A 25811-nucleotide genomic window follows, 5' to 3' on the forward strand; every position below is an offset into this window, starting at 1 on the left:
CTTCTCGTGGGAAGACTCGGTAGGACAGTTAATTGACACCCAGAATGGTCTGATCTAGGACTGAGGGAAGTACAAGGGTTGGGGGCTTGCAAGTGGGTGTTGAAGGATGCATGGGAGTTTGAGGGAGAATGGGAAAGAAAAGGCATTGGGCAGAGGGTCTGACAAGGAGGTGGAGAGCATTTCCTCTGGGAGCCATTTCTGGGACATAGATGATTATTGTCACTGGCAGATAAGGAAGAGGAGGCCCAGGTGTTCCCATCTGCCTCGCTGGCTATGTGTCCCCAGCTAAGTCATCTCTCTGAGCTGTCTCTTCTCCTTCTCACCTATTCTCCCCTCTCCCTGGCACACTCAGCCCCAGCTCCTTTGCCTTCCCTCCAGTTTCTTAAACACATAGAGCAACATTCCAGCCTCAGGGCCTTTGTCCTTGCTGTTCCGGGAACGTTGTTCCCATAGCCTCTCAGAGAGTTCTTCCCTGACCTCTAGAGTAGTGCCTGCCCTGCCTCCGGAATTACTTGGGTTCTTTTCTCCTCAGCATGTTTTCTGCCTTGCCCCATTCAAACGTCGGCCCCAGGCAGTATGCTTGTATATAGTAGAGTCTCGTAAGCATCTGTTGAGTGAGTGAGTAAAGGCTAAGTGTGATCCTGGTGAGCAGACGGAGGGAGACCCAAGGCCTTGGCAGCGATCCCACATCTGAGCTGTAACTGGGGTCCTGGGCTGGAGTGATAGGCCCTCTGAAAAGCCCACCCTATTTTCCTGCACTCCTGATCGCAGAACTCAGCCTCCTGCCCATGCCAGGTGAGTCCCAGTGCCCTCACAGGTCTGTCACACCCTCCCAGTGAATTTTTTGGTCCCAAGATAAAGCCAAATTTATAAAAGGAGGAAAAGGAAAGGGAAGCTGAGAAAACAACTGTCCCTGTGTTCCCCCAGCAGGGCTTCTGGGTCGCTGGGGACTGAGGCCGGGTCTCAGGCCCTGATCCTGCCTGGACTTTGCCTGTCAGGACTCATATTGGGCACAGCCCATTAGGAAGAGATGAGGCCCCCAAGGTGGGGCCTTTTCCCTGATGGGAGCAAGGTGGGCCCGGAGGAATCATTAGGGAAGAGTTGGCTGGAGCAGGCAGGGACCAGAGGCACGACACCTGGGGGCGAGGCTCAGCAATGTGGCTCATAGACCAGGACTTATCACATGGCTGTGCACTTCTCTGCCTTCTTTCCTCCTCTGTCAAAGGTGCTTAGGCCATCCCACCTGGAACAATCTCTGATGAAGTGCCACGCACTCAGCGGAAGCCAGGCACTGGTTTCAGGGGGCCAAGAACCATGTTGTGTGGACTTGGCAAGGAGCAGCAGGGAACCCAGGGAAATCTTGGATGGCTTCATAGAGGAGGCATCCTTTGAGCTTGAAGGATGCATCAAGTTCTGGAAGGCAGAGCAAGACATCGCATGATGAGGAACCAGCTTATACTGAGGCTTTGAGGCGTGAGCATTCCTGAGACACAGCTCACTGAGGATCACATGACCCTCCTCAGTGGGGAGTCCAACCCTAGCCCTCTGCTCATTCCTAGTGTGTCTTGTTGATTTAAAAGAATTCTTTATGTATGAAGTACATCGGTCCTGTTTTATAACATACATCAAACAAAGAAAACATTTATACCTTTTGTTTTGCTTTGGCGAGTTTTGGTAAACATCATAATTATTTATATGTTGGCAAATTTTCCAGCCTATTTATTCATGGTCTATTTTGTTACAGGATGTTTCTTGTTACTTAACCTCAGGCCCTTGCTCTCCCATGCACATGCTGCACTTAGGAAATGCCTGAGACTCGACTTAGGTTGAAGCTTGAAAAATTAGTGCTGTAAGGAACATAGAAGCCAGGGTGCCTTTGCTCACTGGTCCCTCCCCCTGCAGTTCCTTCCCATTCTGTCCTTTTGCTCATTCCTTCCTGCATTGCACTGAGTGAGGTCCAGCTGTGGCCTTCCAGGTGCCTGTGACCCGTCCCCAGCGTCAGTCGGGCTCAGACATGTGATGACAGGAGTGGGTGGAGGCCAGGAGATTCCAGCTGGGCAACGTCCATGTATTAACTTGCTGACACCCCATCACCACCCCATAGTTAGACACTATTATTAATCCCATTTTACAGGTGAGAAAACGGGCTCAGAGAGGTTATATGACTTGCCAAAGGTCACATGGAAAGAGAAAAGACAAGATTGAATCCAAGACATATTGACCCAGAACTCATACTTTCAAACTCTCCTCTGGGATCAAGTCCAAGCTCATAAATATGCATCCAGGGACCTCTGAGAACCTCAGTCTCTTCATCTGTCAGTGTAATGCCTCGGCTCCAGCACCTGCACACATAGGCACTCAAAACACCTTCGCCTTCCCAGTTATTAGGGTGACAGGGTGTGCCCCCACCTGTTTCTCTACGCCTTCCTTAGCCCCAAATCCCTTAGGATCCTGGAATGTCAGGCTTGGAAGGGCCAGCTCCTTCATTGGAAGATAGGAATAGGGAGGCTCAGAAGCAGGGAGACCCAGTGTGTGAGGAATAGAGCCAGATGTGCACCCCGATCCGTGGGACTCTGAGTCCCCCTCACTGCACTGTGGTCAGTCTCAGGCTAGGCTCTCTCTGCTCCCTCCAGGAAGCCCCCTTCTCCCCCAACTGGTTTAGACACCTCCCTTGGGCTCTCAAGGCTCTGACCTTGTTGTGGTTGCTGGTTTATTATCTCCCCTGCTTGGCAGGATGCCCCACACAGGCAGGTACTTGGTGCCCAGCTGAGCCCAGCTTGAGCAGGACCTTAGGGAATGTTGACTGCAAGACGGAAGCCCTGAGTGGGACAGACACCTGCCACAGGTCACACAGCAAGTTGGAGCAGAGCTGGGAGCTCCATGAAACCCCCAAGACCCTCCAGGTTCCAACTGCTGCCAGGACCCAAAAAAAACCCAGGGACGGAGCACTGCCTGTAATGGCCACTCCAGTAGAGAGTGCCCAGGGGCCTCTGTCCTCTGCTGCTCCCAGAGGCCTGGGGCCAAGGACACCCTGTCCCCCTCCTTCCCCCGCCCCCTGTAGAAGGATGTTCTCAAGATAAAAATACCCTTGAAAACATTCTCTGGTGCCTGGCCTGACCGGAAACATTCCCTGGTGCCTGGCCTGACCTGTTGTCCACCCTGGGGACCAGAACCTTGTGCCCTGGATTCCCTTCAGGGCTCAGAGGATGGATGTCTGCTCCTCCTGGCCGCTTGGTGCAGCCTATCCCTGGGATCAATGTGTCCAGCCCCTGTCTCCAGACCACAGAAGGCGAGGGGCCAGAGGGGTCGGGGGCACCTGTGGACACTGCGACCACCACGTACCGAGCACTGCCTGCCGGCCAGCACTACCCCAGGCGCAGAGGAGCAAGGCAGCCAGAACGCTGCCCCAGTGGAGCTCACGGCCCTCTTGCATCATTGCCTGTTGGGGTTCATTCGGAGAGCGTTACTCGTGGCATATGGGAGGGTTAGGGATGTGCCAGGTCTGATCCCGTTGGGGATCCCCATTTCTGCTCCGAGCTCCCTGTGCTGGTAGTTGTCAGAGCCAGAAAACCCCCATCAGAGAACACTGGGAGGACCTGGAATTTACTATGGCTCTGTGTGCCACACAGTGGAATATGGCCTCAGTTTACCCTGCTGGCAGTTTCCTGAGGTAGGTGGGGTCTACCTGTTTTGTAGACGAGGAGGCTGAGGACCAGGCAAGGGGTTACTGTGAGCTGGGGGGCAGCCTCAAATGCAGAGCTGGGGACTTGCTGGCCCCTTGGGCCCCACCCCTCCAGGGATGGCTGGTGTCATGATGATGGTGACTCTGACAGCTGCCTCTTCCTGGAGTCCTGCTGTGCCAGGCCCTGTGCCCAGAGCATACCTCCCTCACCACATTGAATTTCACAGTCACATCCCCTGGGAGGCCAGTCATCAGCCCATTTTGTAGAGGAGGAAGTTGGGCCTCAGGAAGGGGAAATGCCTTGCCCTGTGCCCTAGGCAGTTTCAGCTCCAGCCTTGGCTGGCTGGTTGGTGCTGGGGTGTGAAGGCACATGGAGGTTCCGGTGTCAGTCCAGGCCCTGCCCTCACTTGCTGGGAGACTGAGGGCCAGTTGGGCCTCTCTGGGCTCCAGCTGCCCTTCTGTTGTGTACAAACCTTGCCCCCCCCAACCTTGACTACCCTGTCCAGGACTGTTACCATGACTAGGAAAGTGTCTGGTGAACTTCAGAGGGCCGAGCTCACATCATGGGCTGCTGAAGCCACTGCCGGGTGGCAGGGGAAGCGCTGGACAGGGCATCCAGAGACCTGTGTTCTTGTCTCCAAGCCACCCCTCACTCAATGGCTTTGTGGTCTTGGGCAAATCACTCCTCTGTTCTGAGCCTCAGTTTCCCTGTAGCGGGGAGCTATTTTTGCCTCCCTTGCAAGTGAGAACAAAGCTGACTCACTTGGATTTGTGGGCCTGGAGAAAGCCCCTTCCACAAAATAGGGAGTCGGGAACGAGGTTGAGATCGCCTGGTGCAGGCCAAGTGACCAACAGGAAGTGGGGAGGGGCAGGCTATCATGCCTTTTACCCTCACCCCTTCTCCCTAACCTTCTTTGGCTTCCTTGTCCTCTGCTCAGAGTTTCAGCTCTAGGTGCCCCAGGGCAAGTGACTTAACCTGTCTCAGCCTCAATTTCCCTCTCTGTCCAGTGAGGACACTCATCTTGCCTTCAGGTGGGGCTGTGAAGGCTGGACTAACTGAAGGCAGGAGCTGAGCACACAGGGCCAGGCATAATGCGGGCTCCTCAAAGGGACGGCATAAGAACAAAGACCTGATCACAAGTCCTTGCCATGGAGAGTCCCAGCTGTGGGCAGTGATCTATGACGGAGCCTCCCTGAGCCTCAATTGCCCCATCATTTTTGACAGTGAATGACCTAAGAGAGACACTGCAGGACCTAGGGCAGCTGATCAGGGAAGTATGAGGGATCGGAAAGTAGGGGAAGAAGACCGGGAGTCTTGAGGAAAGAGCCCAGAGGGTGAAGAGGGAGCAGCCAGGCCATCCCTGTACAGAGTATGCAGAGGCCTAGAAAGGGGAAGTGACTCACCCAAGGTCACACAGCTTGTGAGGGGCAGAGCTGGATCTTGAACCCAGCGCTGTGTGCGTCTAAACCCATTGCTGTTGCCTACCCCAGGAAACTTATGATGTGAGGGTGACTCACCAAGTTACCTTCATTCCAGCCAGAAAAGCCAGTGTGACAGTGGATTATAGCCATCCTTAGCTGTGAAAGGGTGGGGCTCCACGGGCTCAGTGGCTAATAGGTGGGGGAAGGTGAGGGCATTCCAAGTCAGCTTGCCTCTGGAAATTTGTAGAGCCCCTTCCCAACACACTCTCCCCTGATCCTCCAGCACAAGAGGAAAGCAGGGGCCCCCTTTGACAAATGGGAAAACTGAGGCTTGAGGGTTGCAGGGACCACATAGGATGTGTGGTTGCTCAAGGTAAATCTCTGACAAATTACTGATGTGCATCCATCTATACGAGGTGTGATCAAAAACTCTGGTGAATGCTGCTGCCGAGTGCCATCCAATGGAAAGGCAGGGACCTTCAATTTGGGAAGCAGTGTGTCAAACCTTAGTAACAGTGTGTGACAAGTTTCAGCTTGTTTGATGCAGACAATCGGGTGTGAGCTACACTTGAGAGAAGTTGTGTTTTAAAGTATGCCGTCTGGAAACCACTAAACTATTGGTACATTAGGGTAAATGGGATCAAACATACGGTGATTAAAGGAGAACTAACTCGGTGTGTCCTCATCCACCTTATTCACTGGATCAGGCTCTGTGTGACTTCTGGCTCTTCCCCAAAGTGATACAATGTGATATAAAGATGATATCTTACAGAATTATAACCTAACCTATGTAATTTTACTAACCATTGTGACCTCAATGAATTTTAACTAAAAAAAAAAAAAGTATGTGGTGGATGGTTAGCTCAGTTGATTAGAGCGTGGTGCTCTTATCAACAGGGTTGCCGGTTAGATCCCCACACGGGCCACTGTGAGCTGCGCCCTCCACAACTAGACTGAAACAACTACTTGACTTGGAGCTGATGGGTCCTGGAGAAACACACTTAAATAAAAGTTAAAAAAAAGAACATGTGCTGTAAATCATCCTCCATCACGACAGCACTTCATGTCACACATTGCTTCTGGTATACAGCAATTTCTATCAAATGAAAACATTACAGAGTGTCCTCATCCACCTTATTCACTGGATCAGGCTCTGTGCGACTTCTGGCTCTTCCCCAAAGTCAAAATGATTCAGGACATCAATGCAGCCACGACAGCACAACTAAAGACACTCACAAAAGAGGATTTCCACAACTGCTTCAGAAAGTGGCAAGAATGATGGCATAAGTGTGTTCGAAGAGAGGGGGAGTATTTTGAGGAAGATTAATGGCAATGTATGTTTTACTGCAATTAATTTTTTTATGTAAACATTCACTATATATTTTTTATCACACCTCATATAATCATCCATCCGCACACCCACTCATGTATCCATGTGTCCTACCAACCACCTCATCCATTCATTCACCTACGCATCTACCCACTTGCCCAGCCATCACACACCCACCCACCCATCCATCCATTATCCATCCCTCTATAGCCCACCCATCCATCTATCTGTAATCCATCCATCCATGCACTGCTGGGCCCTGTGATTGTTATTGGGAAGGCTCTGCAGGTGATAACTAGGAGCACAGGCTAGGGAACCAAGTTCCCCTGTGATCTTAGGAGAATTCCCATAGTACCCACCTCTCTGGAATGGGAACAGCAATAGTTCCAATCTTGTACGGTTGTTGTGAGCATTACTTGAGTTGACGTCTGGACACCCACCACAGTGTCTGGAATGTAGTAGGCACTTGCTAAATATCAGCTGTTATTTTCTCCGGGGACCCATCTTCTATTGCCCTTCTCTGGTTCTGAAAGTTATGGACAGGCTCACATGCTGTGAAGACGAGGGGCACCAGAAGTGTGGGAGGCCCCTCCACCTCCCTTGGGACCCTGGGGGAAGCAAGCAGAAGTATGGGTTCATGTGGAAATTTCTGACTTCCGAGCCCCTCTGAGGAAAGTGGCACTGTCTACAGTAATTTGGCTTTGGTTTGTTAACTTTAGGGCCTTCTAGCAACTGATTTGTCTCCAACTGGTGCCTGGGAAATGGCAGCTGCTACTAATGCAGCCTTGAAGACAGCCACTTGCCCACTCAGCACCGTTACTTAGAACATAGGATTCAAGAGGTAAGATTAATGTCACTGGTGTGCACCTGTCCGTCTAGTCGTCCATTCAGCCAAACACTCATCTATGCACCTACCCTCCTACTCATCTGTCTATTCATCTACCTATTCACCTATCCACCCACCTATTTAACTTCTCATTTACCCATTATCTATCCACGAGTTCCACACATTCCCCCATCCATCTACCCAACCCATCCAGTCATCTTTCCATGCATGTCTTCACCCATCTCCCAACTATTCATCTGTCCTCCCCAGCCATTCATCTACTCACCCAACCACCCGTCCATCCTTCCATCCACTGATTCATCTAGCTATTCATCCACTCTTCTAATGTATCCAATCATTTTCCACTTACCTAATCCATCCATCTCTCTGGTCACCACCCATCCATCCGTCCACCCATCTGTCAGTCACATTTATCTATCCATTTGCTTGACCACCCATCTCTGTACATATGTCTGTCTCCTCATTCATTGATCCACCCATCTCCTCATCCATTTCTCTATTCAGCGTCTTACTCCCTCATTCTTTTGTCTGGTCAGTGAGCATTTCCTGGATTCCCTCTCTGTGCCAGGCCTGCATCAGCCCCTGTGGGCCTCTGAGGTTGGCCAGAGATGGGGCCTGGGCAAAGTCAACTCTCACACATGGTAGAGAGTAGTTTCTGACCCTAACAAGGAGAAACCCAGAGCCAGAGAATCCAAAAGGGCGTCATGGAAGTAATGGCCTTCAGCTGATCCCTAACGGATGGAAAGATTTTAAACATTCCCTTTGGCTATGATTCAGAGGTTGGGCCACGTGGTGCAGAGGGGCACTACAGTGAAATCCATCAAAAAGCCTGTTGCCATGTCCAGACAGGAGTGGCCTGGACGTGAGGGTAGCTGTGGGCAAGGAGAGTGGATGGCTTTGAGAATTCAGGAGGTAAAATACCACAGGACCTGGCGAGGGAGGAGGTATAGGGGCTGAAGGAGAGGAAGGAGGCCAGGCTGCTGGCTGGGGTGAATGGAGAAGCGGTCAGGCTGCCAACTGACCATGAAGAGGGGAAAGGTGAGAATGAGGAGAAGTAAGGAAGGGGAAGGGGAGGGGAGATGGGGGAGAGGAAGGAGACGGAGGTTTAGAAGAAGAATCATATTGGCCATGTGGTGCTATGGGGCATCCAAGAGGGGAGACTCGGGTTTCAGAGCCTCTGCCACAGAGGGCCACCCTGAAGCCTGTGAGGGAGGCCTAGGAGACAAGGTTCCATGCAGACAGTTTAGTGGTTGGTGATCCCAGGAAGTACTAAAGGGGAGAGACCAGGAAGGGAAGGAGCCACCGTGGGGTGTATTTTCAACAAAGTCACTGCTTGGGGCAACTGGAGCCCAGTCTGCTGAGGAACCTGGGGAGGCAGCATAGAGCAGGCACCCCAGAGTGCCCGTGGGGGACAGAGAACTGACCACTGACCGAAGGCTTCTTCTGAGGCATTCATTCCCTAGCCTGCCAGATGCATGGGCAGAGCGTGCTCCAGTTGCCATAGAGATCTTTCAGGCAAAGTGGTTGGATTTTGGGCATTGGCCCTGGAGTGGTGAGGGCCGAGGGAATGGGTGGCAAACCAACCACCCCTTATCCCCAGCACATACCGTGTTTCCCTGAAAATAAGACCTAGCTGGACCAGCAGCTCTATTGCATCTTTTGGAGCAAAAATTAATATAAGACCCAGTATTATATTATACTATATTATATTAATGATATTATATTAAAATAAGACCAGGTCTTATATTAATTTTTGCTTCAAAAGATGCATTAGTGCTGATGGTCTGACTAGGTCTTATTTTGGGGGGAAACACGATACCAATGTATCATTGCTGGTTTTCTCCTTAGGCCTAGCGTGGCCTTGGCACAGAAAGCCCGCACTGTGTTGACCCCAAAGGTTTGCAGTCCATGGGTGTGCACTGTGGGCAGAAGCTGTCTGTGTATTGGCCTGCAAAGTTGATCCTACACACAAGCTTGTCATCTTTTCTCCAGATTGTGCGAATGGAAGTGGTCCCCCTCCCAACCCTCCATCTCCTTCAGTGCCAACTCTTTGCTCGCCCTACACCAGCCTCAGCCTCCTCACTGCCCCCCCCCCCGAGTGTGCCAGGATGTTCCCCCTCCTGCTTGCTCTACAGTGTCCCCACTAGAAATGCCTCTGCACTCCCAGCCCTCGGTACCTGTCACACCTGACTCGCTGGGCTGCACCCTCCAGGTCTGGCCCTGTCTCTCACTTCCCGTGTGACTGAGTAAGGGAGCTCCTCTTGGAGTTTCAGTGTCACCTTCTGCAAATGAAAGATTGGATTTTTAAAGCTCTTGTGCTAAGTCTGATGGACAGTGAATGGATTAAGAAGGATTCTGAGACTGTCCCAGGACACACTGAAAAAGAAGTTCTACGATGGATTAGTGATGTCTGCCACCAGCACAGGCTGTAGCAGGAAGTGCGTGTAGGCCACACAGTAGCTTTCCCTGAACGAAGTGCCCTGTAAGGGTTTCTCCAATTGTAGGACTTGATCATGAGGTTGTGAGTGCCCCTTCCCTGGACATTCTAAGTAAGGCCTAAATGGCTGTAGGCCAAGGGTGCTGGTGCATGTCTCACCTCTGTTTTCGAGTGCCGAGATTCAGGCTGTGTGTATGTCTTATCACTACATGGGACTGCCTTGAGGACCGAGACTAGAGTACAGTGTCATGCCCACAGTCTGGCCTTAGAGTGAGGGACATGGGGGTTGACTTTTCTCCTACCTCCAGATTGGGTGCTCACTCTTTAAAGGCTGTGTGACCCTGGGCAAGTGACTCAGTCTTAGCTTCAGTTTGCTCATCTGAAAATAGGGTAATGATCATAATGTTGTTATAGGGATTAAGTGCATTAATTAGAGCTCTCAGAACAGTTCCTGTCAGGTAGTAAGCACTGGATAAGCATTGATTACAATGGTCAGACCTCTGAAGGGGTCCCTGCCAGCCGAGAGGCCCCTGAGGGAAGAGGACCTTGCGCCCTGCCGCCTTAAGAATGCTTCCATTTGGCCCTTCTAGTCACTGCTTTCTTGGCATCTGAGACTGTGGGCCCAGGCTTTGCCCCAGTGTCCTCCCGGATGTCCCCGAAACCTGAGGTGTCCAGAGCCTCAGGGGACTGGGCGTAGGGTGTCTTCCTCCATCCAGAGGCCCCTCCCACTCACTTTTGGCCCCTCCCACTGGTCATGTGGTAGCTGCCTCTCTAAAAGCTTGCAGCCCAGGCCCAGCTGGTGTTCTGAGCATGCTGGATGCTGGAAAGCTGTGTCCACAGCTGCTGGGGCTGGCCAGGACAGCCTCGTCACTTCTCAAGAGTTCCAGGTCCACGTTCTCTACTGCCTGTTTTCTGCCTGCTGGGCTCGCTTCACGGCTGTCTGTGGAAGTCACCTTTTCTAGCTCAGGTAGTGCACCCCAGTGCCTTTCTCCCATTCCTCCCAGAAATGCCCAGAACCCTCGTTGGCCAACCTGGGCATCAGCTGAGGATGGTCCTGTTATGTACCATCTCATCCCTGCTCATAAGTCGTTCTGTGACCTGGGATTATTCTCAGCCTCCGTTCTCATTTAGTAGGGAGCTATCCGCATTGCTTGCTAAGGCCTCTTCTAGCAGAACAAATCTAATTCCATTTCTTATCTGATTTAATCATACACACCCACTTAGCAGGAGCCAAACAGGCCCGCAAATCCCTGGCTGAGGATACCATCCCACTTTTCTTAAACTGAGTCCTTAAAGACCGCACAGCTGGTGACCTACTTGCCATGCCTGTGTGTGTGAGGAGTGTCGTTCTGGGGACGTTTGGCAAGTTTGTGGTGCTGGGGTATCTAGTCATGGCTCCTCTTCTGCATCTTTCTTTGTGGTGCTATATTCACAAAAAGCCTGTGAGGGGCTCCCACACCCCAAGTGTCTCATACACACATACACGTATGCACACATGCATGTGCCTACACACACACAAGTGTGCACACACACAGCACAATGTAGGCATGGGAGACTGAAGACTGGACCAACACATGGGGCTCCATCTCTGTCTTTGTTCTTTAGTTTCTGCGTGACTTTGGACAAGTGACTTTGCTCTGAGTCTCAGTTTCCAGCTCCGAGAAAAGGCGGAGTGGATGTGAACATGATCTTGTTGATTTTCTCTGTGTGGTTTTAGGAGGAATGTCAACAGAAGAAGGGATTCCCAGGCCTGTGTGACACGGTCTCGGTGGGGCCCAGGTGCCCAGGCTGGCAGATATGGGGGGAGTCAGTGCAGCAGCCACATATGCCTGGCAGCTGGCCAGGCGTAAAGCTGCCCAACTGTCAGGAGCAGTGCACCAGGCTGGGCCCTCCGGCCTTTGATTCTTGTAATTCTGTTCCACACAGACAGGCCTTGAGCTGCTTGGAGCCCCAGCTGGAGCAGCCATGACCCATTGGACATCCCCCAAGGCCTCCAGGCCACACAAACTTACCCCTTGTGATCGGGGTACCGCACCTGAGTACCCTGACTCTAGCCACCTCCCCCTGGATGGTGCAGAAATCTGGGGCTGAGCCATTTTCCCAGCACAGTCCCTGGGGTCCCCACCAACTCCCTGCCTCATGGCTCATGCAGAAGCAGAATTCACCAGTATGGCCTCTGGCCTCAACTCATCGGACCCATGGTGAGGAGGTCAGCTGGAACACCTGTGGGAGAGAGGGGGATGGAAGCGTGAGATGCCCCTGCAGAGCCTGGACCCCATGATGGGAGATCTTGCATTAGACGAAAATGGTTCGAATCCCAGCTCTCCTGCTTATTGCTGTGTGGATTTGGGGAAGTCAATTTACCTCTCTGAATCTCCACTCAGGGAATAGAAGTAAGAATAGTGCCTACCTCATTGAGCTGTTACTGGACTTAAGAGCATTTGCTGATGTGTCTGGCCTGCTCTCTCTGTGGTTTGAGGCGATGGTTCGCTCAGGCATTGTGTGGGCATCATATATGTGCCAGCACTGGGAACCAGCAGCACCTGGCAATAGAGACAGATTCTGGAAGAGGTTTGCAGCCTTGTCACCTGAGGGCTCCACCCTCACCTATCTCCTAGATATTTGGAGCAGAGATCAGAGTTCATCGCTCCTCTGAATCTCTGGCTGCACTTGGTCACACAGACCAGGGCTGAATCCCAGTATTGCCACCTCCTGGCTGTCACTTCTAGTTTCCGAGCCTCTGGCGGATGCCCAGTCATCTGCCTCCCTGTTCCTGGCCTTGCCACCCTGGGACCTTCTCTCTGGGACTTCATTGTCTTCTGGGCACTCAAGGGCTCCTAGCCTTGTCTAGCTCTGACCTCGTAGTGAAACCAGATGGGGATTGGGGGTGCATGGGGTCCCCGCTGGTGGGGAGGAGCATGCCCAACTCCTCAGCACCTTAGCCAGGCCAGCTGGACAGGAATTTCTACCTCCTTCCAGTGCAGCCCAGTCCTGCTGAGACAGGCTGAGGTCCCGAGCACCCGCAGCCCCGATGCTAATGGCCAGATGGCATCAGTGCCCACAGGGCCAGGCGGTACCATGGTCTCCAGCCTGCGGATGCCTCAGCCTGGCACCAACAGGCTGTCCTGGAGCCTGCAGGGCACTGGGGGAGGGGTGGCCCCTGGCCTTTGTGTCTGGGGGCTGGACATGTACCGCTAGCCATGGGAAGTGTTTATCCAGTGTGGGTGCACGCCATGGGGCATGCCCTGAGACCGCCCAGTGTGTGTGAGTGTGTGTGTACACAGCAGGCCGACTAGGAAATGACTAGGCACTTCCCTGAGTGGCCCAAGGATAGTGACACTACTGACCTAGCTAGACCATCAACTGTAACGCGTCTTTTGAAGCAAAAATTGATATAAGACCCGATCTTATTTTACTATACTATAAGACTGGATCTTATATAATATAACGATATGATATGATGCAATATAATAATATAATATAATGTCAGGTCTTATATTAATTTTTGCTCCAAAAGACTCAGTAGAGCTGATGGTCCGGCTAGGTCTTATTTTCGGGGAAACACGGTAGTGATAAGGAGGCAGCGGGTATGGCATATCAGTGCTGAGTGTGCCTGGGGTGGAATGCGTGAGCATCAGGAGGTGGGGTGGGGCCCAGCTTTGGGTTTCCTTGGAAGCAGGACCTTTCCTAGGTCCTGGAGGTGAGACAACACTGAATGAAAGTGCTCAAGTGGCCGACGGTGTAGGGAAGGGATGGTCGCCAAGTGCAACCCCGTGGGCATCGTCGCTGTTACCTTTATTACCATTATTAGGTCAGAGGTCAGAGCTGGGGGGTTGCAGTGGAGACCTGGGTGAGGTATACCATCTTCTGAGGGTTCAGGGAGACTTCTGCAGATGTTCTTATGGCATTAAAGCCAAGGCCTGAAAGAGGGAGGTGTTGGGAAAAAGTCTGGGAAGAGAGAGTGGGGAACAGCAGGTTGCAACGGGGTAAATGAGGGGGAGGCTGGGAGGCAAGATCCAAGGAGTCCCAGGTTCTGCTTATGCAGGCCCTGCAGGTGCCAGGGGTCTCTGGCTTGGAGCAAATGATGGAGCAGATGATGATGGACAGGCTCCCCCCCGGCTGCCACTGGCCTGAGGTTGGGCAGGAGCAAGGAGGCTGGTGAGGTGGCCGCCAAGCTGGTCCAGGTGTGTGATGATGGGGACTCAGGCCGTGAGGGTGGGGGAAGGGGGCGGATAGTAACTATCTTTTGAAAGCAGAGCCCTTGGTGTGGGAGTAAGAGAAGTTGGGGATGAATCTAAGGTTTTTGGCTGGAGTGGAGTCTCCAAGCTGAGAAGGAGGGTGAAGAGCTGGCTTAAGGTGGGAGTGAAGATCAGGAGCTTGGTTGTGGGTAAATTAGGGTCAAATGTCTGCCAGTTCTGAGGGCCCTGGGTGGGGGCAGAGGCATGGGCAGGTGTGAGACACATGCTGTTCTATCTGTTGCAGGAGCCACCCCGCCCGGAGCCAGCCTGGGAGCGAGCGAGGGTCACCCCATCCCCGGGATGACCACAGCTGGCCGGGCCAACCCCTACAGCATTGTGTCATCAGAGGAGGACGGGCTGCACCTGGTCACCATGTCGGGCGCCAATGGCTTTGGCAACGGCAAGGTGCACACACGGCGCAGGTGCCGAAACCGTTTCGTCAAGAAGAACGGCCAATGTAACATTGAGTTTGCCAACATGGATGAGAAGTCACAGCGCTACCTGGCCGACATGTTCACCACCTGCGTGGATATCCGCTGGCGCTACATGCTACTCATCTTCTCGCTGGCTTTCCTTGCTTCCTGGCTACTGTTTGGCGTCATCTTTTGGGTCATCGCGGTGGCCCATGGTGACCTGGAGCCAGGTAAGGACCATGGCCACACGCCCTGTGTGATGCAGGTCCACGGCTTCATGGCAGCCTTCCTCTTTTCCATTGAGACGCAGACTACCATTGGCTACGGGCTGCGCTGTGTGACGGAGGAGTGCCCAGTAGCCGTCTTCATGGTGGTGGCGCAGTCCATTGTGGGCTGCATCATCGACTCCTTCATGATCGGTGCCATCATGGCCAAGATGGCCCGGCCCAAGAAGCGGGCACAGACGCTGCTGTTCAGCCACAATGCCGTTGTGGCACTGCGCGATGGCAAGCTCTGCCTCATGTGGCGTGTGGGCAACCTACGTAAGAGCCACATTGTGGAGGCCCACGTAAGGGCTCAGCTCATCAAGCCGCGAGTCACGGAGGAGGGTGAGTACATCCCACTGGACCAGATTGATATCGATGTTGGCTTTGACAAGGGCCTCGACCGCATCTTCCTGGTGTCACCCATCACCATCCTGCATGAGATTGACGAGGCCAGCCCACTGTTCGGCATCAGCCGGCAGGACCTGGAGACGGACGACTTCGAGATTGTGGTCATCCTGGAGGGCATGGTGGAGGCCACGGCCATGACGACACAGGCCCGAAGCTCCTACCTGGCCAACGAGATCCTGTGGGGCCACCGCTTTGAGCCCGTCCTCTTTGAGGAGAAGAACCAGTACAAGATCGACTACTCGCACTTCCACAAGACTTACGAGGTGCCCTCCACGCCCCGCTGCAGCGCCAAGGACCTGGTGGAGAACAAGTTTCTGTTGCCCAGCGCCAACTCCTTCTGTTATGAGAATGAGCTGGCCTTCCTGAGCCGCGACGAGGAGGATGAAGTGGATGAAGACCAGGACAGCAGTAGCCCTCAGGCCAGGCACAACTTTGACAGACTCCAGGCCAGTGGCGGCACCCTTGAGCAGCGGCCCTACAGACGAGAGTCAGAGATCTGAGCCACTGTTAGCCAAGATGCAGCATCTGCCCAGCCAGGGTGAGGCCCGCATCCTGCGAGGGCCCTGAGTTTGAGCAGAACGGGCCAGGAGCCCCAGTTGCAGACTCAGTAGCGTTTTAGATGTTTTACGCTTCTTGACAATGGCCTCGGAAGGTTGGTGAAGGAGTGGGAGGCTGGAGTGGGTGCCTCACCCCCACCTCAGAGGCCTGGGCAGGCTCAGGGGCAAGTAGGTGGCCTCCTAGGGGCTAAGGGTTTTTGCCTGAGAAAAGAGATGTGGCCTGTCCAGAAATGGCTCGACAGCCGCCCAGCCTTTGGGCAAAAGCTGGCATGCTGCAGGGCACCTCACCGGTTTTTAACTTGAGGAGAAACAAAGAGTTACAGCTTTCTCAATCTTAGTTTGGGTATGACTGTTTACAAAAAAAAATACGTAGCAAATGATTTGAAATTTTTTTAATTCATGGGGGTACCAAAAAAAAGGACAATTAGAATGTCATTTGTCTGCCAGGATACAAGCAGCTGGGTGAAGGCTCCAGAAGGTCCTCTGAGGCTGGGCAGGCCATGTGTGAGTAGGTGGCTCCCCCCGGCAGCAAGCACAGGGCTCACAGTGGTTCTTTATGCTCATGGGCCAATTAGATTCCATTTGTGATAGAAAAACCAAGACCATGTTAAATGATCATAATAAAAGCTTTCCAATGTCATAGAGGTGAGGGTAGAGGCCAGAGGAGAAAACTGGTTTGAGCTGTCTGAGTGTGACTTTGTACCTTAGAAGTATCTCTCAGAGCCAGATATGAGACCCGCCCGCTGTGGAGAGTCCCCTCTCCTCCAACATACCGGATTCTCCTGTTTTGTTTCTCTCTCCTTTTCTGGCCATTGGCCTCTACCCCATGTACAGTGAGAGGCAGTTGGGAAATGTAGGACTGGATGGCCCTGTGGGAAGGGAAGCCAGGTGGAAGGTTCCCAGACTAGAAGGAAGCAGGTCAGCCCCATCCCGAAGGGGGCCATTGGGTGAGTTGTGCCTTATTGACACTGGGTGATCTGGCTCCAGCTGTTTCTGTTTTTGTTGGACTCCCCTGTGCTCCTTGCTGCCATGACTCTCCTGCAAAGTCCCTGCCAGCAAGCCCCTGTCTGCAGAGGCTGGGCTGACCTGGTTCTTCCCCTACACCTGGAGCAGCACCACCTGTGAGCCCAGGTCGGTGGCAGCCAGGCTGTACCCTGCCAGAATGGCAGAGGAACAATTTTAGGGAAGGCGTGGAATTGTCAGTCGAGGTGACTGGGAGGGTCACATGCTTCCAGGCACCCCAGTCAGGAAGAGGTTTGGGGCTGTTAATGCTCTAGTGGCCCAGAAGCAGGCCCGGAGACCCAGAGCTGCCTAATGTGGGCTTGTTCTTGGTAGAGAAGACAGCTGGTGGAGGCTGGACCCTTCCCAGGACAGCTGAGAATGCTGTGCTCCCAAATGACCAGGCCCAAAAGGAAGTCAGTGTTAGAAAGCTGGGGTCTCCTCAGCCTGCCTTTCCAGGCCTCTCCAACCTGTGCCCCAAAGACAGCTCTCAACATGAAGCCATCAGGGCCTCTGAGAGGCAGAGTGCAAAGTCATGCAAATAAGGATGGGACTTGGGAGACTGGCAAAGGCTGGGCCCTGGGTGGGGTCTCTTGCCTCTTCCCTCCTCCTCCAACCCTGGAGACCTGACCTGAGGTCAGGGGCTGTGGAGGACCTGGGCACAGGCTATCAGCCCCCACCCAGAGACATCCCGGCAGCCCCTGCCCTTAGGTAGGCCTGACTCCCGACACCCTGTCCTAGCCTCAGACTTCACCCCAACTTCTGGCCAAGAAGGTTCAGCCCAAGATACTGGAGGCAGGTCTTTCATCTCACGGTCTGCTGGAGGGATCTCCGCTCCTTCCACCCCTGAGCGCCGGCCTTTCTCAGCCTTAGCCATGGTGGTGAGGGTAGGGTTGATGTAGGCGCACTTACCCACCCCCCACACCCAGATTGTCAGGCTGAGGTAACCCCAGTTAGGGAAGCATAGTGGCCAGTGCTCCTATCTGCCCAGCAGCCCGAGATCTTCCCAGGGCCAGGTAGGCCAGCCTTCCACTCACCCGACCCAGAGCAGAGCCCAGGGACCCCTGAACCCCAAGGCCCTGGCAATCTCAGGTGGCCTGGTGCGCCTCCTCTCAGACCTGTCCCCTCCCCGTTCAGCCGCCAGATCCTGTGGGAGAGCAGCCCCAAGCTGCCTTTCATCTCTCACCAAAAGTAGATGCTGTGTTTTCAAACTCTTCTGCCCTTTTTTTTCCCTCTCCTGTATTTATTTATTTATTGCTTGTGCTAAAGACCAAAATAGTCTTCCTCTTTAATGCACTTGAAATGGGAGGGTGGATGGGAGGAGGAGCTGTGTGTGTGCAGAGCCGGAATCACTGGGCCCCTGGGATGCGTGCGGGGTCGTGTGTGTCCGTGTGGTGTGTGGAGAGGATGTTAACCCACTGAATGTGCTGCGCACAGGTGAGTGGGGCACACTTGTGCACGTGAGTGTGTGTGTGCATGTGTATGTACATGGTCTGTGGTCTGTGTGACATGCAGGTGTGTGTTCCAACCTGCTCCTGCCCTCACCTTCCCAGGAAGTGAGATTTCCAAGAAGTTTGTCAACAGCCTGAACCAGGAGGTCCAGAGGTTGGAGTGCGCTAAGGACGTGGCCTCTGCACTCTGCCCTGAGACACTGAGCTGCTTATGTGGGAAAGGGCCATGCTGGCGGAAGGGTATGTGTGACTGTGAGAGTGTGAGCACCAAGTGTGTGGATTTATATGTGGAATTGTCTCATCTGTGTTCGAATGAAACATGCAATTATGGCTTTGCCTGTAACTTCATGAGAGTGTAGATTCATGATCTGTGGGACTGTTGTACCGATGTGTGCACATGATGATATCCATATATACATGACGTGTAAGTATGTATGCACACACACAGAGTTATGTGTATATTTTCCCATAGGTGTTTTTGTGTGTGTGTATTTTATATGCGGACGTTTAAATGTTCGCCTGGCTATAAGGCTGGGCACACACAGCACTCAGGATACTCACCAGCCATGGTCATCAGCAGATCTGCTCTCAGTGCCCCACTGGCCCTCTGCCATGCTCGTGTCCATATGGGCTGTGTGGAGTATGTGTGCCAGGGGGAGGCTCCTGTGTGCCTGGGCAGGAGCTGATATCTACTGGATGCTCACTGGCATCCAGCAGTGAGCGATTACAAGTATGAAGCCTGTGAACATGTTACGTGCATGTGGTGCATTTGTGTAGCAGCAGGTGCCTGCCTGCAGGGGGCAGTGTGTATGTGTGTGAGTGTGTGCAGGTCCTGGGAGCTGTGCACACAAATGTCCAAGGGGTGGTATATCCATGTGTGCACCCGTGCATGCTGCCTCCTGTGTCCCACTGGTGCTGTGCCGTCCCTGCCTGCTTAAAGGTTCCAATGGGGCTGCGGGGGGAGGCCTGGTGGGAAGGAGGGCCCTGTCTGCCCTGTGTGAGATCACAGAATGTGAAATATATTTTAAATGGTGAAACTGGAGAATTTTCATGTTATTTTCAATAACAAAGACATAGGCCACGAGACTAGACCACATTAAATGCATTTTGATCTCTGAGTGCCACCATGTGGAGATGTGTGTTTGAAAGGCTCTGCCTGGCTCCAGAACAAGCTGCCATTCTTGTGCTCCCTCAGCCCCATGTGTCCTGCAGTGATGGGGCTTCCCAGGGGCCTTTGAGGTGGGACATGGCAGCCGCTCAGGGACAAGGGACAGAACACAGCGTCCTCGCAAACCCTGGCATGCTCTTCCAGCTGGTGCACACGCCCTCATTTCCCCATGACTGCACACCTTCTCCCACACGGCCCTGAGTGTGTCAGACCACCCACTGGGACTGGATGTCACAGCTCCCCAGCTGTGTGACGTCGGCCACTGCCTTGTCGTCTCTGGGCCTGCACCTCCCACCTTCCCCTTCCTTCTGCAAAGATGTGATGAGTGCAGGAGGCCAGAGGCCCACTCTGGGACCCATAGTGCTGGGAACATGATAACAGCTCTGTTTCTCACTGCTGTGACAGCAGAGGAACCCAGGATGGGTGGAGGGCTGAAAGACTCCTGCTTCAATGTGACAGGGGGACAGAGGGCAGACAGGTGCTGCTGGCAGGGGGAACAGTACGTGCAAGGAGGGAAATGCGCAAGGCCCACTTTGAGGAAAAGAATTTTATCTGTACAAACGGCTCAGTCTCTGGGATGTCACTGGCCTTCTGGCCGAGGCCCACAGGAAGAGAATTCTTTCCTTTGCTCAAACTATTTTCACGTGAATAACTGTACATCAACAAAGGACCTGGGGAGTGTTCCCTTGGGTTGAACCTGGGGTTCTTACCCCAGGACCCTAATGGGTCCATTGGGGCACTACATGGAGGGTGCTTTGGCAGGACAAAAAGGAGCAAATCAGTGACCCGGTGTCTGGTTCCATGCTCCCTGCCTCAGTCAGCTGCAGTCCCTCCCTGGGCCTCAGTTTCCCCATGTGCAGTCTTACACATAAGGAACGATGCTGTTTGAGGGCCCTGAGTGTGGCCCAGATGTTAGCTCTTCCTTTCGTTATCAGGGTCAGTGCTGAGGCCTGGGCCTGCTCTTCCTTCCGGCTGAGGCTTGGTGCAGAGGCTGACCTAGAGCTCTGAGACCATGGCCTTCAGCCAAGCTAGGGCCCCCAGACCAGGCTCTGGAGCAGTGTGGTGGCATAAGTTGTATACTGCACCGCCCCAGCGTTGTCACTCACAGCCCAGACAATCTTGCACAGCAATGGTAACCTCTGTAGCATCTCGCCTTTCCTCACTGCCTCAAGGCTCCAGAGAGGAGCTGCTCATGGGCTCACTGGGGAGGGATCACCGCCTGCATGGAACATGCAGTGTGGGATGACAGGGATGGAGACACAGATGGGCGCTGCTTCTCCAGGCACCAATAACTGTTTTGTGAACCCACTGAGTGGCTAGAAAATGTTTGAAAGGGTGGTATAGGCTTATACCAACACACACACCCTGTACACACACACAACCCCCTCTACATAAACATGTACACGCACCCAAAATGCACACAAATGCATACGAACACATCCAAATTGTATGGAATATTACACAGCCATGAAAATAGCAACCTGCTACGTGCAACAATGTGGATGAGTCTCACAGACACAATGTTGAATGAAAGGATCCAGACACAAAGGGGTACATGCTGTTCCTCCATATGAAGTTGCAGAACAGACATTAATCTGTGATAGAAATCAGGACAGTGGTTGTCTGTGGAGAGCAGGTGAGCCAGTGACTGGGTGTCAAGGGACAGAACTTTCCTGTTAGAGCAAGTGGCTGGATTTCGGCTCAGAGAACAGGCAGCACCTAGATAGGACCAGGGCTTGAAGGACGGTTCCAGGTCCACGTGTCCTGCCCAGCAGAGAGTGGAAGTGAGTGACTTGTCTAAGGCCACAATGTCCTGCCCTTTTAGCTGGCCAGCCCTGGGAGCCATCACTGCCGGCAGAGCCTTCTAGGGGCAGGCATAGAAGGTGGGGAGGCTGGGTTGGCTGAGAAGGAGGAAGTTGAACTGGCGCCTGGAGGTGTGAGTTGAGGGGGGACCTGGTGTGTGGTGGGGCCCTCCTGGTGGCAGACAGAGGGCACATGACATCAAGACCCTCCCTATTTAGAGACACTAATAAGGTTCTGGGCCTCCCAGAAATCCCTCAGCACAAACAGGTACCCCCACTCCCATCTTAGCCCCTGAGAACCAGGCCCACATGCCCCTCCCCCTTGGAAGAACAGCTGGGCTCAGCCTGTAGAGCCAGATGGGCAGGTGTTAAAGTGAACTCTGTTAACCAGCCTTGTGTTTGTGGGGGTCAGTGAGCCAAGCTCCTCTCAGGAGGGGGGTCCCAGGCTGAGAAAAGTGTCCTGAGTGACCATGAGGTCTCTTCCCATGGAGTTATAACCCTATAGGGTGGGCTGGGATGGGGCCATTTCTTGAACCTTCTGCTGAATCTCAGAAACAGAGTATTCCTCTGTCTGCCCATGGAGCACTGGGAAGGTCCAGAGGGTTCTGACCTCTACCCAGCACCTAATGAGAGGCAGGGACAGTGAGGTGTGGCTTTGATTCATTCAGTAGTTGAACGCTTCCTCTGTGCCTGGCCCAGAAGTGATAAGTGCCACAGACCTACAGACCAAGTGGGCGGCAGAGAACCAAGGCAGTCAGAAGGGCCCTTACGGAGCAGACCCTCATGCCAGCCCTGAAAGTTCCCAGAGAGCGAGAATGGCCTCTTGAAGACCAACTCTTTGGGTGTGAAGCTGGCTCCCCCTCTCCCTGACTCTGTGTCCTGCCCCATGGAGCTGACTTCTATGATCACAAAGCAGGGCATGAAGAATGAATAAGAAACAGGGAAACAGAAGGGCAACATAAGTACGAGCTCTTTTCTCTTGTCACCTATCTGGGGACAAGTATCCCAGGTGGGGGCAGCCTTGAGCTGGTGCTCAGAAGGAAGGCTGGACCCCTTAGAGCCAGGGACAGAGTGCAAACAGGAGAGGGATAGGCTGCAGCCGAGGTTTCCTCACTCCAGGTGTGGTGGGAGCAAGAAAGACCCATGAAATGGTTGATTTCTTAAGAAGATCACTGTGATTGCCATGTAGGAAATGGCACAGCGAGGCTAATGTAGTTTCAGGAAGAGAGGAGGGTGCCTGGCAAGTGAGGGTTTGGGCCAGTTAGGAGGCTGCATGTGCAGCTGAGCTGAGGGGCACCCTGGCTGACCCTGTTGATCTTAGTGTGAGCCCCTGGATGGATGGGGAGGACTGGATGGCATCTCTGGACATTTTAAGATGCCAACAAATGGCACTTCATTTTGGGAGTCAGTTTGGCAGTTTCTTATAAGGTTACACATACATTTACTGTAAGATCAGACCATTGCATTCCTTTGTGGTGCTCAAGAGAAATGAAAATTCATATTTTGCAGAAAAACCTGTAAGTGGATGTTTACAACAGCTTTATGTGTAATTACCCCAAACACGAAGAGACAGAAATGTCCCTTGCCTGTAAGCGGGCAACCAGGCTGTGGTCTGTCGCCATGATGGAATCCTCTGGAGCAACGAGAAGGAATGAATGTTGCTTCATGGATGGATAACAAAGGCACGACGCCCAGTGAAAGAAGCCAGACTCAGAAAGATCCCATTTATATGGCATTCTGGAAAAGCCAAAACTGTATGGATGAAGAGCACATCCGTGATCACCAGGTCCAGGGTGGAGGAAGGGGTGACTACAAAGGGACAGGAAGGGATTTCGGAGGGGACGCGTGATGAACACATCTGTATCCTGACCATAATGATGGTCACACAGATAGGTCCATTTTGTCAAGACTCCCAGGACTCTGCGCCACAAAGGATAACTATAGCTCAATTATCCTTTTTTTTCTTTAAGAAAGGAAAGAAAAAGCAGCTGCCAACAAAACTCACATGTAGTCAATGTGTCTGGAGTTTGGAGGAGAGGTCAGGTCTGAAGGCTGAGACTAGGGAGTCACCGAGGTGTGGATAGAACTAAATGACCACGAGAACGTAGAAATAATGTGATAAAACAAAGGAGAGGTCGGGGAGATGCTGAGAATGACTGGGGCTTCTGCTGAGCAGACAAGGCACCAGGTGACACCATCTGGTGGCACCCCAAAGTTAGGAGAGGTGGTGCTTCTGGGGCTTCCTCCCCTGCCTTGAGGTGATGCTTCAGAGGCAAAACGGGTCTCAGAGCCTCAGTCAGAGTCAAGACGCTTCTGGGCTTCTGGGAAGAGAAGCCGAGGAGCAAGAGCTCCACTCCAGTGTCCCTGAGACACTTTGAAAGTGACTACAACCCAAAGGTAGCCTATAATTTATTGTCCAAGCCAGGACCTTTTTGGAAATGGAAGGAAGCATAATTAATAATAATTACCTGGGGAACAGTGGTGAAACAGGACAGTCCAGGGCAGACCAACTGGATCCTCCCCTCAACTTCTCTTCGCCCATCCCTTCCAGGTACCTCAAGGGGCCTGGACATAAGTATGAAAGGAGAGGAGGTTCATATCACCTCAGCTTGGGGCCCCAGTACAGCCCCTGTGGTCCATCTGTACACTGGGGGCATTGGTATCAAAGAGTTCAGAAGCCTCCATGGGCTTGGAGATGCACAAGGAAGACTTCCTTAAGGTGCCATGACACACAGGGCAGGCACCCGGGTGAGGTACTCACACATGTACCTCGACACGCAGCATCTCGTGAACCCACTCAGCTAAACAGTGTCTCTCACATGCAGCACTGAACACAGTGCCACATGCATGTCAGTGAACATGGTTCACCACACGTGCACTAGTGACACAGCTGTCACCTACACACACACATACATATATGCGCACACACAGTGAAATCAGCAAACGTGGTGTCTCAATCAAACACATCATTAAACATAGTTCCTCAAAGGGCGTTTTCCACTTGGCGGGCAGACACCAGAGAACCCTCAGTAGTGCAAGATAAATAAAAACAGTGTGCTGCAGTGCCACCTACTGGAAAACAAGAGAAAGACTCTTCTTATAACCTGCTAAATAGAGAAGTGCTAGACACTCTTTTAGAAAGCAGATTTCATTCCCATAAATGCATAGGCAGAGAAATAATCCATCAAATACTATGAATAACCAAGGTAACAAGGCAGTTCAGAAAGAAAATGAAAAATCTCCAGAAAATAAACTTAAAGGCATGGAAATATGTGATTTAAGTGACAGAAAATTCAAGATTGCAGTTCTGAAAGATACAAGAAAACTCAGATAGGCAATTTAATGGACTCAGAAATAAAATCAATGAACAAAAGGCGTACTTTGCCAAAGAGGTTGAAACTTTAAAATAAGACCAAATAGAAATTCTGGAGCTGAAGAAATCAATAAAAGAAATGAAGAGTGAACTACTGAGTGTAGGAAGTAGAGCTGATAAGATAGAGGAAAGAATTCATGATATCAAAGATAGAAATCTCAAAATGACACAGATGAAAAAAGAGACAGATTTGAGAATAAAAAAATAAATAAAAGAACTATCTGATGCCAACAGAAAGAGCAATATAAGAATAATGGCTATACTAGAAGAGAAAAGAGGGAGAAGGGAACAGAGAGCTTATTCAAGTGGTTGATGAGAATTTCCCAAACCTAGGTAAAAATCTGTATCTTCAAAACCAAGAAGCAAAGAGAACATGTATTTATCTCAATCCAAAAGTCCTTCTCCAAGGCATATTATACTAAAACTGTCAAAAATTAGTGACAAAGAAAGAATTCACAAGGTAGTCAGGGAAAAGAAGATGGTTAACCTATAAAGAAAATTCCATTAGATTATGATGGGATTTTTAAACAGAAACAATACAAGCTTGGAGAGAGCAGAATTGAATATTCAAACTATTGAAAAAGAGAAATTATCAGCCGAGAATAATATATCCTTTATATATGAAGAAGAAGTAAAGAATTTTCCAGACATGCAGAAGCTGAGGGAATTTACCATCATAAGACCTGCATTATAGGAAATAACTTAGGGGGTTATTCTACTGAAACAAAAAGACAAAAGATATAATAAAACTATGAGTAAGATGATGACCACACACAAAGAAGGAGGAAATTGTAACCCACATTCATAATAGGGTATTATACACTTAAACATAAAATAAAGGTTAAAGGAGGTAAAAATATCTTTTAAAAAAGAAGAATGCAATAGTGACTGCAATTTGGAAATGAATTCACAGCACAAAGACAGATAATTTGTGACAACAAAAACATGAAAGGGGAGAGGATAAAGGTCTGAATTTGCATAGGGGAATGGCAATAAGTTGCATTCAACAAGAAAGAAAAGGATTGCTGTATGTATGAAAATTTTCTTGCATACACCTAATGGTGACCACAAAAGAAATCTAGAACGGAGACACAGAAGATAAGAAAGAGGAAAGCATAGAATACCACCAAACTAATAAGAGACAGAAACACGGGGGGCGGGGGATGTAGACTCAAAGTGAAAGGGTGGAAAATGATATTCCAAGCACATGGCATCCAGAGAAAAAGCAGGTATTATCATCATTATATCTGACAAAATAGATTTCAAGATTAAAAAACGTAATGAGACAAAATGGACATTTTATAATGATAAAAGGGACGATACAACAAGAAGACATAATACTTATAAATATATATGCCCCCAATCAGGGAGCACCAAAATATACAAAGCAACTATTAACAGAGCTAAAGAGAGAAACT

General features: G+C 51.6%; 1 protein-coding gene across 4 annotated transcripts in view; it reads left to right on the plus strand.

The window, feature by feature from the left end:
* Positions 1 to 19174, plus strand: part of KCNJ12 (potassium inwardly rectifying channel subfamily J member 12) — a 46002-nt gene extending 26828 nt beyond the window's left edge. For 2 of the 4 annotated variants that reach the window (XM_019715988.3, XM_019715989.3), the window contains exons 2-3: positions 7154 to 7275; positions 14201 to 19174. In XM_019715988.3, coding sequence (XP_019571547.3) covers positions 14257 to 15543 — 1287 coding nt within the window. In that variant the 5' untranslated portion in view covers positions 7154 to 7275; positions 14201 to 14256 and the 3' untranslated portion in view covers positions 15544 to 19174. Of the gene's footprint in view, positions 1 to 7153; positions 7276 to 9973; positions 10686 to 14200 lie in introns of those variants that run through there. The other 2 variants (XM_019715985.3, XM_019715990.3) reach the window with 2 other exon arrangements.
* The last annotated feature ends 6637 nt before the right edge of the window (positions 19175 to 25811 follow it).

This window comes from Rhinolophus sinicus, chromosome 12 (genome assembly GCF_057876585.1).
Source record: "Rhinolophus sinicus isolate RSI-liver-muscle chromosome 12, RSI-T2T, whole genome shotgun sequence".
Taxonomy (NCBI): Eukaryota; Metazoa; Chordata; class Mammalia; order Chiroptera; family Rhinolophidae; genus Rhinolophus; species Rhinolophus sinicus.